Below are 15,809 nucleotides of genomic sequence, written 5' to 3'. Positions count from 1 at the left end.
AATATGACATTTAAATTATGCTTCAGGCATAGCATTGCACAAACATTTTTTTGGTGACTCAGGATTTTTTTGGTCAGAAACAGCTACCCCACATACAGAAAACAGAATCCTAGGATTTCTTGCCCATTTTTCAAAATGATAGCAAACAGCAACTCCTGAGTAAGCATTTAATTCAGATTTTTGTGTTAGAGTCTCATATTTGTTCAGTGTTTTTCAGCTGTAAATAACAACAGAGCTCCTTTGTTTCTACAAAGTTTTATCCCAGCAGTATGCCTCTCAGTTCCTGGTGAGGAAACGACGAGCAAATTCTTTTATGGAAGAAAGTAAGAAGGGAAATTTAGAAAGAGAGTGCATTGAAGAATTATGCAACAAGGAAGAAGCCAGGGAAATCTTTGAAAATAATCCTGAAACTGTAAGTATCTGATGAATATCTACAAGGTAGACAGTAGTTCTTTTCAGAGGGAAAGCTAGAAGTACATAGAATTCACACTGCAAAGCTAAAAAAACCCCACCATGCGGACCAAGAACTGGTTTGAAATTCTTTTGTGTATAGAACCTGCACAATTAATAATGAAGACTGTATAAGCAAAGAGAATAGTTGAGTGGATATTATTTTAATTTCAAGTACGGATCACCAGTTTTAGACCACAGTTGTCTGCAAGCATTCCATGTGGGGAAACTCAGTTGGCTTCAATTAAAATTTTACACAGAGGATGCAGTCCTTTTAATGAATGGATTGGACATATTACTGCGAGCTTTTTTCCTAGTGGGGAGAACTCTGTTCCTCCGTTCATTCCCACCTCACATTATTTAGTATTAGGTGTATTTTATTCAGTTTTATACTATAAAAGGGTTATTACAAAATCTATGTAGTTAAAACGAATTCTTGTTTTGCAAACTATGTATCAGTTCCATGTTCTTTCTTTGATAAAATTGCATGGTTTTGGATATTCAGCTTGTTAAGATTAAATCGTTTCAGTAATCAATAATCATTTGTTTTAACAATTTTTAACAACGCTTTTCACTTTATTTGGAATTAATTGCATGTGAGATGTTCGACCTATTCCAGGGGTTTTTGTTTATTTTAGGGTGAAAAAGGGAAATAAAGGAGGCTGCTCTGCATCCAATAACAACATTGGGCAAGATCCTCCCATTCAAAGAGACAGTTTTCAAAGGCATTTTGACACCCAATTCATTTTCATTTCCTTCGCTTTTAAAGTGTCCAATTCAGTGCAGTATCTTAATCTCTCTAGTCAGCCTTGTGTTTATTAAATAACCTGCTGCCTAAACAGCAGTGATGTATAAAATTTGTTCTATATTCTATGAGTCAAAGTGCCTTTTTCTTTTTTGCTTCTTTTACAGTTATAATACAAATATATTTTAGAACGTATTCAGAATTTTGCTGTAATTCTACCTACCTTAAATTTTTCTTACTCTTTATTTTTCTTTTCTTTCTGCAGGAGTATTTTTATCCCAAATATTTAAGTAAGTACAAAAAATCTGGACAACTCTAGTATATCATTCACTGGTCATCTTATTTGGGTAATACGAGTTTAGTTACTCTGCCCATAGCGTTTGAATGATTTCTGTGCTGATTATAATGCCTAGTAGCTCCTAGGCAGTTCAGTGTGCTTAGATCCTAGCAGAGACACTCAGAAGGTTGGTCTGTGATCAGCTGTCCTTAATATGCCCAGACAAGTTTCTAATTCAAGCTGTGAGAACAGACTCTTTGAAGATGCCATGCATAAGCTGTTGTAACTTCGGTCTAAATGAGTGTTTGTATCATAAGCAGATTGTGTGGGTTTGCATTTGCAGGCTGCCTTGCCTCCCATCGAGCAGGGGTTTTCAGGGTTACTGCAGTTACTCCAGATTCTCCAGCTGACCTGAGGGCTTGTGTCAATGGTAAGTGCTGCTGTTAGATACTTTGCCTAATGCACTCGGATCTAAGAACACACACGTACATGGCTAGAAAGCAGTTCACAGAAGCAGAAGAAGAGACGAATCTCCATTTAACTCAGGCAAACTCAATTATCTGGAACAGAAATTGACAAAAACATATTATTTGAAACAGCGTTTTCAGAGCAAGTGGTGTAAGTGACTGTTTTTAACTTTATAAAGCATGCTGGAAAGGAAACATAATTAACTGCAAAATGGAAGGCAGAATTCTTCTGGAAACATAGAAGAGTGTCCTACACCAACGCACCGATGTTCCCTAGGATGTCCTCTGTACTCTACCATGTCTTTAATAGTTATGCCTGACTCTTTGCATCTAGCAAGTCCTGTCAGTTAAGGGAAGGGACCATCTGGTTAATTCTCCTTTCTACCACTCTTTGGCCCATAGTTACACTGTAGCCCTTCATGAAATGGGTAACGTTACTAACTGAAAAATTCAAATATTAGCTGGAAAACAGTCATTGAATCCAGACACAAGAAGGTCACAAAGCATGAAACTTGTGATGTTGCTCAAATTCTTTATTTTTTACGCCTATACATTCATAAGTCCAGTGTGAATTGTGTTTTTCCTAGTAAATTTACAGGAAGCAATCTGCACCATATTTCCTACTTGTCACAGTTGAAACATCTCTCTAAACCTCTTAAACCTTTACAGTCTGGTTACATCAAAGAAGCTTTCAGTTAGTTTGAATAGGGATACTTATCCTTAACCATCTGACACGGTTTTTGTCATTGAAAGCAACGGAAGGCAAAAAAATTCTTAATAATTACACTGCACATGGTCATGGATGAACGTATTTTCCCGATCACTTGGCCAACGTGACTGCTGTCACAAACTAAAATGTATTTGCATTCATATCACTCTTTCTCGCTCTCATTAGAGGTCCTGCGAGGAGAGGATTTAGCAGAGTTGTGTGAATGTGCAGTGTTTCTGTGTTATCCAGTGAAAACAACGAGATTACTTGATAGTCATTGTATTTCTCCATTAGGTTCACATTATAAAATCAAATTTAAAAAACTGTTACTGTTGGTCAGTCACCAGGATAAAGAAGAAGTAAAGAGAGTATGCATAAAATTCTCAAGTGTTTCTAAGGCTTAAATGTTCAATGAAATTTATGCACATTTCTGGAAAGGAGCTACTGCTGAGAAAGTGGAATTTAAAATTCCCATTAAAACTATATAACAATTTTTTAAAATGTTTTCATTGCGACAAAGATATTTGTGATATTAACATAACCCCTTTGTTCATCAACTGCTGTCCATCCTGTCTTGTCTTTTTCCTCTAGTGTATTTCACCAGCTCTCCTTTTTTCGTTCATTGGTTTCCTCATTTTGCCCTTTATATCCTTAATTCACCTCATTCCATCTACTTGTGTTTCACACTGCCAACCCAATCCATCATCTCTCAGTTCAGACTCTCGCAAGCCATCACTGCCTTTTTCTCAGAAACATTTACAGTCAAGTTTGTTCCCCAGTTGCACACTCTAAGGGTAACTCCTACAGAGTTTCAAATACTATGTTTTTGTCAATTTGAAACAGCGTTTTCAGACCATAAAGCTACCAGCATATTCAGAAGACACAAATAGAATGATGCCTTATGTGGTATGCCGATATAAAATTATGAAAATGGTGGCAAAAGTTGAAAGAACTTTATGTGTTTTGGTTAGAGCAAAAAAAGCAGTGAATTCTGTGTTCTCTGCCCCAACCTATGTATTTTGAGCCTTGCTTTCTGAGGTCTTGCCAGCATGTATAGTCTTCAGTCGCTCTTTATGATGCAAATTGGTTTGTCATTGAAGTTGATATTTGTAAAAGGTAACAGTATTAGACATTGATGTATCCAGTCTACCCACAGGACCCGGACAGCCAAGGCAACCTGAGGTGTTAGTTTCTCTGTAAACGTGACCCTCCTTGAACAGGGAAACTGATCTGTGTAATCTTGAATTCTTGGTAATCTTGAAACTTTGGTATTTCTAGTGAAATTTGTGGTAATATGATGGGGCAGAGCACTGTTCTTTAAAAAGTGAAATATGTCCTTAAAATGTAGTGAGAATAGTATCAAGTCTGCATTTGGGCACATCTTGCAGCGATTAACGTGGCTTAGTGATTCATTTGTTTTCTAGTTGTTTTCTGTCTGACAAAGAAAAAGTACTGGTGGCTTTGTTTTTTCTCAGTCACTTGCAAATTCTTGCTAACAGAATTAGTAGCAAGGTGGTTGTATGGGTACTTGATGTTATGCATCAAGCTCTTTCCTATTTTGTGAAAGGTGAAAGGTACCTGTGGGAAGAGAAGAAAGACTAAACTGATTATTGAGGAAAAATAGCCGCAAATAACAAGTATTTCCAATGTTTTCCATCCCACAGAAATTTCAAACCAGTGTAGCCCTCTGCCGTGCCATGAAGATGGATATAAGGATTGCATAGACGGACAAGCCAAATATACATGTGTCTGTAAACCGGGATGGCAAGGAGAGAAATGTGAAGAAGGTATAGTCTCTAATCTCATTATGATGTTAGTTCTCAGGAACACAATTATAGTTCTACTATTATTGAATAGTATCAGATCTTTAAGTATACCTACCCCCACACAGTTGGTCAATGAATGCCTTTTCCTGAGCAGAGATTTTTATTTTGTTTTTCTTCTAGATATAAATGAATGTGAAGACTTAAATGGAGGTTGTAGCCAACGCTGTTCCAATTTACCTGGAAGCTACCGTTGTTTATGTGAAGATGGCTACTTCATGCATTCAAATAAATGGGATTGTGGAGGTAGGAAGTGAGACTTAAGGAGAATACATGACAGCATATTGACAGTTGACTAGAGAGGAAAGAATTTAGTCCAGTAGTTCCATAAATGCCCTAAGTCAGCAAAAGCTTGCATTGCCTCTGAAAGATGCAATCCTGCTTCAGCCTGGCTACTCATTCCACCTGCAGCCTTACACCACTGCAAGCATTTGGGCAACCGTATAGTGAACCAGATCAAGGAACTGGGGTGGGTTGAAATCAATTCAGGAAAAAAAAAGAAAAGAAAAAGAAAAAAAGAAGAAGAAAAAATAGGAAGACTGTATATTAGATTCTGCTTCCTTACTAGAGCTCTGTAAAGCTCTGTTTTGGTCACTGACCAGTTTCACATACCCTTTAAGCATGCTGAAACAAAAATCTAGAGTGGTGTGACCAGCTAACATTGTTACCATGGAAATCCTGTCTGGTACACAGTGGTTTAGGCTGAATCACTCCTAATTAGTGATGCTGCTCTGTAGGGAGTTTGAAGTTCATTGGAGAAGAAACTATTAATGAATCTGAAAATGCTCTTAATGGAGAGAAAGATTTGTCTTTTACTCACCCAGTGTAATTTTTTTCTGTACATGCTTGTGTCTGTTATTATTGGCCATGACCTACATGCTTCATTCTAGTCCAGATAAAGACTATGTATTAACATAATTAGCAATTCTTACTGCGTAGTTAGAAAAAAATACAACCTCATTCGGTTTTAATGTCATATATTTTATCGCTGAATTATGCCAAAAGTTTTGGATAATGTCAAATACTATAAGAGGCCAGACTTGAGGGCCATCTCCTGCTGACATTTCCTTTAGTCTACTTTTTTTTTTGTGAATGAATAATTTCCAAAGAAATTCCAGAAGAACAGAAGATTGCTGTTTTGTCGAAAAGGGCAAGAAGATAAGTTGGTTAGAAGCTCTGTAATTCTTGGAAAGATACTGGAAAAGTTGGTTAAAAAAATACACAAAGATAAAAATAACTAATAGACCTTAGTACCTAGAGTACTAGTTTGGTCATTTGGATTTAAGTGTTTCATTACATTCAACTACAAAATTATAGACCTAGGAGTTTGGAGTACACACAGCAACTGTAGAGAAGTAGGCCGAATTCAGGACAGCTTTGACTTAAAAAAACATTTTGGGAGTCCTAGCAAGCCAGTGGCAGAATCTGTTCTCCCTGTGCAGCACCATTTCCACAACTACTACAAAACCGCAGAGAAAACTAGAATGATCCCTGCACATACAAGTGGGAATTGAAGTACTACTAGGAATCTGGTATTTTTCTGTCTACAAGATATTTAGTAAGACTGATACTATATGCTGCATGCAGTTGTCATATCTGCATTTTGAAAATGACATTGAAAGCTTGGAAACAACACAGAAGATATAGACACTAAAATGGTTTGAGGGATGGAGAGACAGTGAGGGACTTGAACACCTGTCAGCATAGCCAATTAAAAGATGATTGTGACGTGAATGGATCATAGCATGTAAGAAACTCCGATAGGATTATCTCTTGTCTTTCTGGATGTCTTTTTCTAAGATAGGATTTTATTATGCAGTCTGGTTTAGCTTATAGGAAATCTGCAGGCTATTTATCTCTCTGCCTTCCTGGACATGCATCCCTTTTCCTGTTATCCACAGAACACATGAGAGAATGAGAAAGACAGGCAGGCAGAGAATATGTTTTTCACTGAGGGCGTGCAGAAGTGCCTTTTAGAGACCTCTGGAAATCTTTACGGCTATAGCTATAGTTTGCTATGAAAGCATGGTAGACCTAGGAAGAATGAGCCAGTTTGCTAGTCTCAGTTTGCACAGTTTTGGATAGGGTTAGGAAAAAATGGTAAGCAAGAGAGTGACTTGTTTTTAATAACTTGTTTGTATTTCTAGATATAAATGAATGTGTGTTACATCCAAACATCTGTGGGACAGCCATCTGTAAAAACACCTTGGGGAAATACGAATGTGAATGTGCACAAGGCTACACATATAATTCAACGTCTAAGAACTGTGAAGGTAGGTCTTTCTCCTCGTCCTCCTTTTTCTCTTTCTTTTATCTTCCCTTTTTTTTTTTTTTTTTTTGAATCCACTGCTATACCAAACTCCAGCATCTCATCTAGCGGTGTATTTATTTATCTTCATATTGTCTATTACAATACGACTCAATTGTTTGTTCTTTCAGAGGTTTGGTCAGGCTATATTACATGTAGTGTATACAGTTGCAGTGACTTACTCCCGGACGTTGTAGGGTTTTATGGTATACTCCCGTGTCCTGCTGTATGCCAGATAACTTCCTCAGTTCATGGGAGCTCTCCTGTCCCACTGTAGAGGGGACCTTCTTTCCAAGCTCTCAAACCAGCTAGCATGTTTCTTTCAGGTAACTTGGAGCAATGTGTTGAGGATCTGGACATTTACAAGAGTGTCTTGTATCTTGTTTTTAAGCATCATTACAGTTGTAAGGATGGAATATTTGATGTCAATCAGTTTAATATATACGCCTATCTCAAGACAAGTTACAGCAAAAGCAATTAAAAGTACTTATTTGGTAATTCCAAACTGGGCAAGACAGCTAGGAAGATTTATAAAAAGATAATTGCCAGAAATGAAAACCATGCTTAATCAAGTTGTCTCAAAAACCTAAAAAGCTTGTCTTTATCCATCTGATAGGCTGTTTAGGTGCTTATTTAGCCCTCCATGGCCAGGGGCTCAGTCTCTGTCCTTAGATCTCAGATATTGGAAAGGGCTTTTCACTGGGGACATTGAATCCCATTTAAAATAACATTCGTCTAATCCTTCCTCGGGGTATCTAGTTATGCTAGAAAATAACAGCATTAGAGTGAACTGATCTCCATTCTAGGCTGGAAATGACAGTATGACAGTTGTATAAAAGATTTTGTATAAAGACCCCACATTTAGCATAAAAATGTTCTTAAATATCCAGAAAAGGAGCTATGAAAAAAGGAGCTGCCCCAAAAGAATCTTTCCTCAGGAGTATTCTTTTCTGAAATGAAAATCGGGAAGAAAGAATTTCAAAACAAAAAGGTTTGTAACAATCATAGCAAATTTGAAAAGTACTGATAGCTAGCAGTAAAGCAGCAAAAAGCCTTTCATACACAGACCATCACAAAATAACTTGTTCAAGTATTGAAAGTATTTGCATAATTGTCCTAGAACGTATTTTATTTCTCTCTACTTTTTAAAGTTTCTGTTTAGTACAAACATCAGAAATTAAATTTCAGTTGTAGAAGAGATATATAAGCTTTTAGAGTTTTACTATGAAGAGGGATTTTCTACATTGCCAGTTTAAGAAAAATACATCAGTGACTGATTTTTATTTTAAATCCTACCTTTATGTTATTGTTCAAAAGGACACAAAAGTAGCTTCTTGCTGGCTGTGAATCTTTTGTTCCATGGCTTTTCATGGAGCTTTCTTGTGACAAAGCTTTGCACAGTGTTAATGATTACATATTCAGATGTCTACTCTTTGTCCAGTTACTATGGGATTAAAACGTTACTGACAATTTTGTGTCCCTGTGTACACTGAAATGAGAAAAACTTCACAGTAATTAATCTAATTCTCACTCCTCTTAGTACTTTCTGCAGATACATGGGTTGCATCAAATTTAATTTAAGTATTGTTTTTCTTCTGAAACATGGATTCCAGAAGGTTGCAAGATGAGGACATTAAAACGAGCAAAGTCTTACTTCCTCGAAGGAGGATTATGCTGCTAAGATTTCAGACCTTGTTGTAACCACATTAAGTGAGTCACCAAATCCTATCTAAGGACAGGATTGTGCAGACTGACAGGAATGTAGCCTTACAGAAATATAAATGACATTAGCTTTTCATTGTCATATTGCATGTAGGTGGCCAAATTCAATTATACTTATTAGAAAAATCAAGTTTACATACATTTATGCACAACTATCTCTATGATGACAGATACAATTAAAGCGGAATAGAAGAGGGTTTGGTTTTTTTCCCTCACCCATTCCTAGGAGAATGTTGTTACAGTTCTTCATCCCCACCTTTTAGGAGACACTATCAGTGGAAGATATCTGTACAGTCCAGTCTTTGTTTCATAGAAGCCATATAATTTTAGATACAGAATTTGATTATCTTCTTCTCACCACCTTTGCAATTTCAAACACCTTGCCAAAAAAAGGGGTAGTGGGAATGAGTAAGCATGTTTGTTGTGCTAGAGGGGTCTGTCTTGCAGTCAGTGTTGAGGAGACAAACCAAGCTGAACCCATATTTTAAAGAATGACCTAAGTTTTGGCATGTCTTCCCCCATATTCTTCTTCCTTCTCTGAAGGGGACTTCTCTTAAAGAAGTGACTGAGCCAGTTAATCAAACAGCACAGAGTATGTCTGTATTTCAGGTATTAGTCCCTCCCTAGCACATAGTCTGAAAATTTGAGACAAGGAATCAGGGTTTCCCCTTCCCACATGAATTGTTTAACACACACAAAACCCTGCCTACCCACATCCATGCTCTGAGGAAGTCACCATATTTCCCTAGCATATAGAGTAGCTCCCTTCTAGGACATGGTATGCAGCTCCTTTGTGGCTGATTTTATCATATCTTAGCAACTTATCCAAAGCAAGCTATTTTAGCCTTCCACTAAAAGCAGCTGTGTGAACCCAGGATGCTGCTCAGATTCATAGGTTTGCACGAATAGCTTCTGCTGACTGTTTCATGATGTGGGACTGACATTTGGACATATCTGTGGGAAGCCTTTGAAATAGCTCAAACAAACATGCAAAGACGCTGACTGCAACTTGGAAGAAAAAAAAAGCAGGATAATTATAGCATAAATGATTAAAACAAACCTCTAAAGAACTTGGTCCCCTCCAGCCTGTGTATGTCAGCATTTCTGTAGCAAGACAATTAGCTCCGCATGGGGAGATCCTGCCATTTGGACTGATCAAGGATTCCAGAATGTCTGCTGAGGAAGGAGACTTCGTACCTATCCAAGAAGCTTCCCTGTCCCTCTGCTGCTATAGTACGCTCTGGAGAGACCTTACCCTTGAGCCATAGGTTCATTTTGGTAATGGAAATTTACACCCCCGCAAGACTGGTGCAAGTCTCAGAGTAATTGATTTAATGATAGAAATTCATCTGTCAAACTGTGTGATAAGCTTTCGTAATAACTTCCTAAGTCTCTGTTTGTCTGCAGGCCCTGGGCCTGAGGAACATGCTCAAAATTAACTGCTGCTTTCAGAGATTTCAGCACTTAGATTTGCTCTAGTGCTACTGGTTAACCAGTGCTTGTCATTTTACTTTTGTACTGCTAGGTGCTCAAGTACAGGATCTTTCTCAGAGAACAATGCCTCCTAAAGCATCTGCATAGAGTCGTGCTCCTCTGGGAAGGGTGTGGAAAGAGAGGTGCTTCTCAGGGTCTCTCTACTCCAATTCCTCTCGGGAGGTGTTAAATTTTTTATTTCCCTTTACATCTCCACAGTGAAGCGGGCTACAGAGTTGATTTGTGGGTTTTTTTCCTTCTCTCTGTGTGCTTAGGCCTACGTGGATTTCTTGGCCTTTTCACATCCCAAAATGATCATAAACGGAATGAATTTTTTATTTTTTCCCAAAACAGGCAGGATAGGAAAGGACACAGAAAGTGTTCTCCTCACCCATAGCCTAGCCATTGCATAGTATGGCTAGGCTACATTTTGGATTTTGTCATTGCCTTATTTGCATGTTTGCTAGGATGCAAAAACAACAGTGACAAAAGCAGCTTCACGTTGTAACACATCATCTTATAGTCTTCTTTTAAATAGACATCAGATTTCCAGTCACCAGAAATTATTAGGAAGTGACTTTCACAGCAGAATCCCTTTCACCAAGCTGAGCTTGCAATCTACCATCAAGCAACCCCCATCAAGACCATGAACAGTTTAATGATTTCTAAATGGAAAGGAGTACACGTGCCAAACAAAAGAGTAAAAGGTAATCTAGCTATAGCTGGAGGAAATGGAGGGGTCAATCAGTTGTACATATGCATCAGTAAAATATTTCTTAACAACTGACCAAATCCTACCACGTGACTGATGTGCAAGCATTATCTCTGAAGCGTATGGAAAGAAGTTTGAATAAGACTCCAAAATAGACTTAGATGTTGCAACCCGCCCTTGTATCTTACTCCCCTAAGTAGTACTACAGGTGACAGAGGCCATAATGAATGAAATAGGAATTAAACCATGAATAGAGGGTTGGTAATTTACAGTTGCAAGAGTCTATGCATATGTGCATACATATATACATGCAGAGTAACACTTTTTAATAGGACAGCTTTCTCAAATATGAGCAATGGTAAAACTCAACACTAGCAAACATTCACCTCTGAAGAGACTGTAATTTCAGACACAGTCACAATTTAATTTATATGCTCATTATTTAAAACTAATTCAAGTTATGCGGATGCAACACAGAAAACATTTGCAAAATGTCAGATCAACTTGAAGAAACATCCAGTACTATATTTCTATATTAACAATTCCTTTACTCACTTAGCTGACATTTTGGATGGATGAGACACTCGAAGGAGTAGAGAGAAGCAGAAGAATCTCCTATGTAACCTTTTCTGCAGCTATGTACCTAAGACCAGTTAGAACTTGAACAATCCAAAAAGCCAGTCGTCAACTCTCCAGTTATAGTTTAGGAACTGTCTTCCAATATATATCAAACCTTTCCCCAGAACAAGAAAACAATTCTAGCAACACTTGCTGGTCAAAGGCTTGAGGTCTTCCATGTGTCTTTATGACCCAGTGTATCCTCAGAGAACCCTCCCAGGACAGGCGGTGGAACCATGTACAGAGCAGTTGGTTTGAGCTCACTATTAGTGATCTAATAGGGATGAAGAAAAAGCAGAGGCATTCTATGCATTTTTTGCTTCAGTCTTTAATAACACTGATAGACCTTGGGCTACCCAGTCCCCTGAGTCAGAGGAGACCACGAGTGTAGGAACAATGACTTTCCATTTGTGGACACTGAAATTTTATCAGCTGAATGTTCACAAGTCCATGGGGCCTGATGGGATTCATCCCAGAGTTCTGAAGGAGCTAGCGGATGTTATGGCAGAACCTTTCTAAATCATCTACCAAAGGTCTTTGGAGTCTGGGGAGGTCCCTGCTGGCTGGAAGCTAGACAATGTTATTTCATTCTACAAAAAGGGTGTGAGGGAAGACCCAGGGAACTACAGACCTGTTAGTCTATCCTCAGTACCTGGAAGAATTATGGAGAAGACCATACTGGGTACTATTGAAAGGCATTTAAAGAATAATGCAATCATCAGGCACAGTCAACATGGATTCACAAAGGGAAAGTCCTGTTTCACTAATTTGATAGCCCTCTATGATAAGGTCACTTGCCTAGTGGATGAAGGGAAGGCGGTGGAGGTAGCTTTTCTGGATTTTAGAAAGGTTTTTGATACTGTCCCTCACAGCATCCTTCTGGACAAGCTGTCCAACTGTGGGATGAGCAGGTACACGGTGCTCTGGGTGAAGAACAGGCTGAAGGGCAGGGCTCAAAGGGTTGTAGTGAATGGGGCTACATCTGGCTGCGACCGGTCACCAGTGGTGTTTCTCAAGGTTCAGTTCTAGGGCCAGTGCTGTTCAATATATTTATCAAAGATCTGGATGCAGGAGTTGAATGCACAATTAACAAGTTTGCTGATGATACCAAACTGGGAGGTGCTGTTGACTCTCCTGAGGGATGAGAGGCCTTGCAGAAGGATCTAGATAGATTGGAGCATTGGGCTATGATTAATGGGATGAAATTTAACTGCACCTGGGATGGAGTAACGCCGGGTACAAGTATAAATTGGGAGAGGAGTGGCTGGAGAGCAGCCCTGCAGAAAGGGCTCTGGGGGTTTTGGTCAACAGCAGGCTCAATATGAGTCAGCAGCGTGCCCTGGCAGCCAAGAGGGCAATCCGCATCCTGGGGTGCATCAAATACAGCATAACCAGCCGGACAAGAGAGGTGATTATCCCGCTCTATTCGGTGTTGGTACGGCCTCACCTTGAGTACTGTGTGCAATTCTGGGCCTCAACATTTAAGAAGGATGTGAAGGTCCTTGAACGTGTCCAGAGGAGGGCAGCAAAGCTGGTGGAAGGGCTGGAAAGCATGTCCTATGAGGAGCGGCTAAGGACTTTGGGCTTGTCCAGTTTGGAGAAAAGGAGGCTGAGGGGCGACCTCATTGCTCTCTGCAACTTCACAAGGAGGGGAAGTGGAGAGGGAGGTGCTGATCTCTTCTCCCTGGTATCCAGTGACAGCACACGTGGGAATGATTCAAAGCTGCACCAGGGGAGGTTTAGACTGGACATTAGGAAGCATTTCTGCACCAAGAGGGTGGTCAAACACTGGAACAGGCTTCCTAGAGAGGTGGTAGATGCCCCAAGCCTGTCAGTGCTTAAGAGGCATTTGGACAATGCTCTTAACATGCTTTAATTTTTGGTCAGCCCTGAAGTGGTCAGGCAGTTGGACTAGATGATCGTTGTAGGTCCCTTCCAACTGAAATAGTCTATTCTATTCTATTCAGATTTTTAAAATGCACACATTAGTACAAAATTGTTCATTCCCACTATAGAAGGACCATTTGTTTCAAAACAAGTATTGCAGTTTCTTTAATCTGAGGCCCAAAATCACCCTCATTAGAGTCTCTTATCCAGGAAAGATTTTGTTTGTTTCTATATTAGAAATGTAACTGTTACATTGGCATTTTACACAGCCTTTTATTTCTAAATTATTTATGGTGTACGGCCTACTAAATAGAAAATGAAGTTGCTTTACTTGGTTTAGCTTATTCATAGCTCAAATCAGATTGGTCTCCCCAAATAAATGCTGTCTGAAACTTACTTACATATGAGATTATTGTATGTTATTTTAAAAGTATTTTGCCTTGAGATCATTTTGGTTTTATGTGAATAAAGCATGTCCTTTCTCTACATACTTGCCATATATACTTTTAATACTCTAAATTCTCATGACATCTATAGGGAAAGGAAGAGATCTGACTCAGAACAGCATTTCTGCCATAAATGGCAGTGATTTATTGAGGTCTCTCTCCCTAATTCAGCCACCTTACAGCTTAGCTTCTTACTGCCTCGCAAATCACACCAAATTTTCTCCAGCTCTGCACACAAGGCCTCTATCAGATTACTAGGTCTTATACACCCAGCAGGTAATTCTGGATTGTAAATTTTACATAGGAGACATCCATTAGCATTAGTTTAGCTTAGCAGCAGTCACCTAGTGGATTCATGTTATGCCAGAGAACCCATCTTGTCCATTATTCCATTAATTTATTGTGTTTGTTTTCAGTCTGTGCCATGAATAATCCGAATAAGTCTTTCTGTATGCTTCCATTTCTCCTAGATATTGATGAATGTGCTGAAGATGTTTGTGCTCAACTCTGTGTAAACTCTCCAGGAAGTTATAGCTGCTATTGTGATGGCAAGAAAGGGTTCAAGCTCTCTAAGGACATGAAGAATTGTGAGGTAAAACTGCATTATGTAAAATTCCATGCGGAAAATCACATATTTCTTGACGACAGGATTAGATTAAGGAAAATAGGAAGCTATTTGAGAACTGACTTAAAATTTCTGAGAAAGTGCTGGGGACTCTGAGCTGTGGTTTGGCTCACAAAGCAGAGCCGGTAGGGATTTGGATGCCATTCAGTTCATGCATGCTCATTTACAGGAATCCTGTCAAGAGAAGCTTGCCTTAGCCAGTCATCTTTATTCCCTGCTGCTTCCAAAATAAGCTCCAGCTTTCTCCTATCAAACAAATAATTCCTGTTCAGCTTACTCAGAGCCAGAATACTCCATTTGTCCATATGTTCCGAAGTTTTTCTTAGGCTGCACAAAAGTTTTCACTCACTCTTTCAGAATTACTCTATGCTTTGCCTGTTCGGGTTGAACAAACTGGGTTGTTTTCCACAGTTCTCATCTGCCATAGCTTAAGAAAAAGCACTTAGTAATACTTGCCAACTGAAGAGCATCTCACGCCAAAATGGGCTGTTCCTGCTCAGTTTGAAAATTTACACTTCTTAGTAGCAGAAAACGTGGAACTTTGGAGAATCCCAGTGCAAGGATTTTCTTGTGAATGGTTCTCTGTATACTTTGAAAGGTTCAGGCAGGCTGAGACTTGTTATACGAGGTGAGCTCAGATAACTGCCAACAAAAAAACACCTCTAACACAGTATAACAAAATTGGGCTTAACTTGTAGGAAGAAGGTCTGACGCAAGTTCTAGCATGTATGTATTAGATCTTTTTTGTACTTTCTGAAATTTAATATCTGAACAACACTTGCAGTCATTATATTTCATTTTGCTTATTCATGAAATAGGAAAAGCATCTTCTAGCCTCATTACATGTTATTTTCAATACTGTTGTTCAAAAGTGATTAACTCTGTCTGGAAGTTAGTTTCAGGCCTTCTAATTGGAAAAAAAGTGGTTTAATTAGCTGAAAATATATGCAGTCCAAAGACTAGTGACACTAGCAGACATAAAATAAAGTAGCCAGAAAATTCAGGATGAACACCTATATGTTTAATGAAACTGCTGCATCGTGAATACAGATGACAGAAAGTCAGAGTTTGGGAACTGCATTGTTAACTTTTACCAAAGTACAGCATGTCTTGAGAACAGAAAAGCCCTTCACACCTGTTCTTGATCGTTCTCTTCTGTAGGACTACTATACTGCCATTATATAGAAGATATTCAAGGGCTGTTTTGAGGGATAACTTTAGATCAAAGAGACTTTTAGGCTCCTACTAGTGAATGAGAGAGGTGCTCTAAACCACATTCTGGAAGAGTCTTCCCACCTCTCTCCACATGCAGAGCCTAGTTCCCTGTACCTAAAGGAAATGAGTGCTTTACTTTTAAAACAAAACTGAAGATACTACTTTAATTATAACATCCCGATTTCAGAAAACAGAGAAGTCAACAATGCCTTAGAATGGGTACCTGACATTTGTTTACTGAATGTTTTACTAGTTTAAACTTGCACCACACGTAAAATAAACATTATTCCTGGATATAAACATCTTTGTTTAAAACTTCAGGTAGATGAATA

The 15,809-nt window shown here is 38.7% G+C and overlaps 1 protein-coding gene across 2 annotated transcripts in view; it reads left to right on the top strand.

Moving 5' to 3' along the window:
• Positions 1–15,809, top strand: part of PROS1 (protein S) — a 34,279-nt gene that overhangs the window by 4,546 nt on the left and 13,924 nt on the right. For both annotated transcript variants that reach the window (XM_075169399.1, XM_075169391.1), the window contains exons 2-8: positions 255–412; positions 1,461–1,485; positions 1,816–1,902; positions 4,313–4,435; positions 4,595–4,717; positions 6,619–6,744; positions 14,108–14,229. In XM_075169399.1, coding sequence (XP_075025500.1) covers positions 255–412; positions 1,461–1,485; positions 1,816–1,902; positions 4,313–4,435; positions 4,595–4,717; positions 6,619–6,744; positions 14,108–14,229 — 764 coding nt within the window. The remainder of the gene's footprint in view (positions 1–254; positions 413–1,460; positions 1,486–1,815; positions 1,903–4,312; positions 4,436–4,594; positions 4,718–6,618; positions 6,745–14,107; positions 14,230–15,809) is intronic.

Source organism: Calonectris borealis, chromosome 1, assembly GCF_964195595.1.
Source record: "Calonectris borealis chromosome 1, bCalBor7.hap1.2, whole genome shotgun sequence".
NCBI lineage: Eukaryota > Metazoa > Chordata > Aves > Procellariiformes > Procellariidae > Calonectris > Calonectris borealis.
The sequence above is the reverse complement of the archived record's forward strand: the minus strand, read 5'-3'. Positions and strand labels throughout refer to the sequence as shown.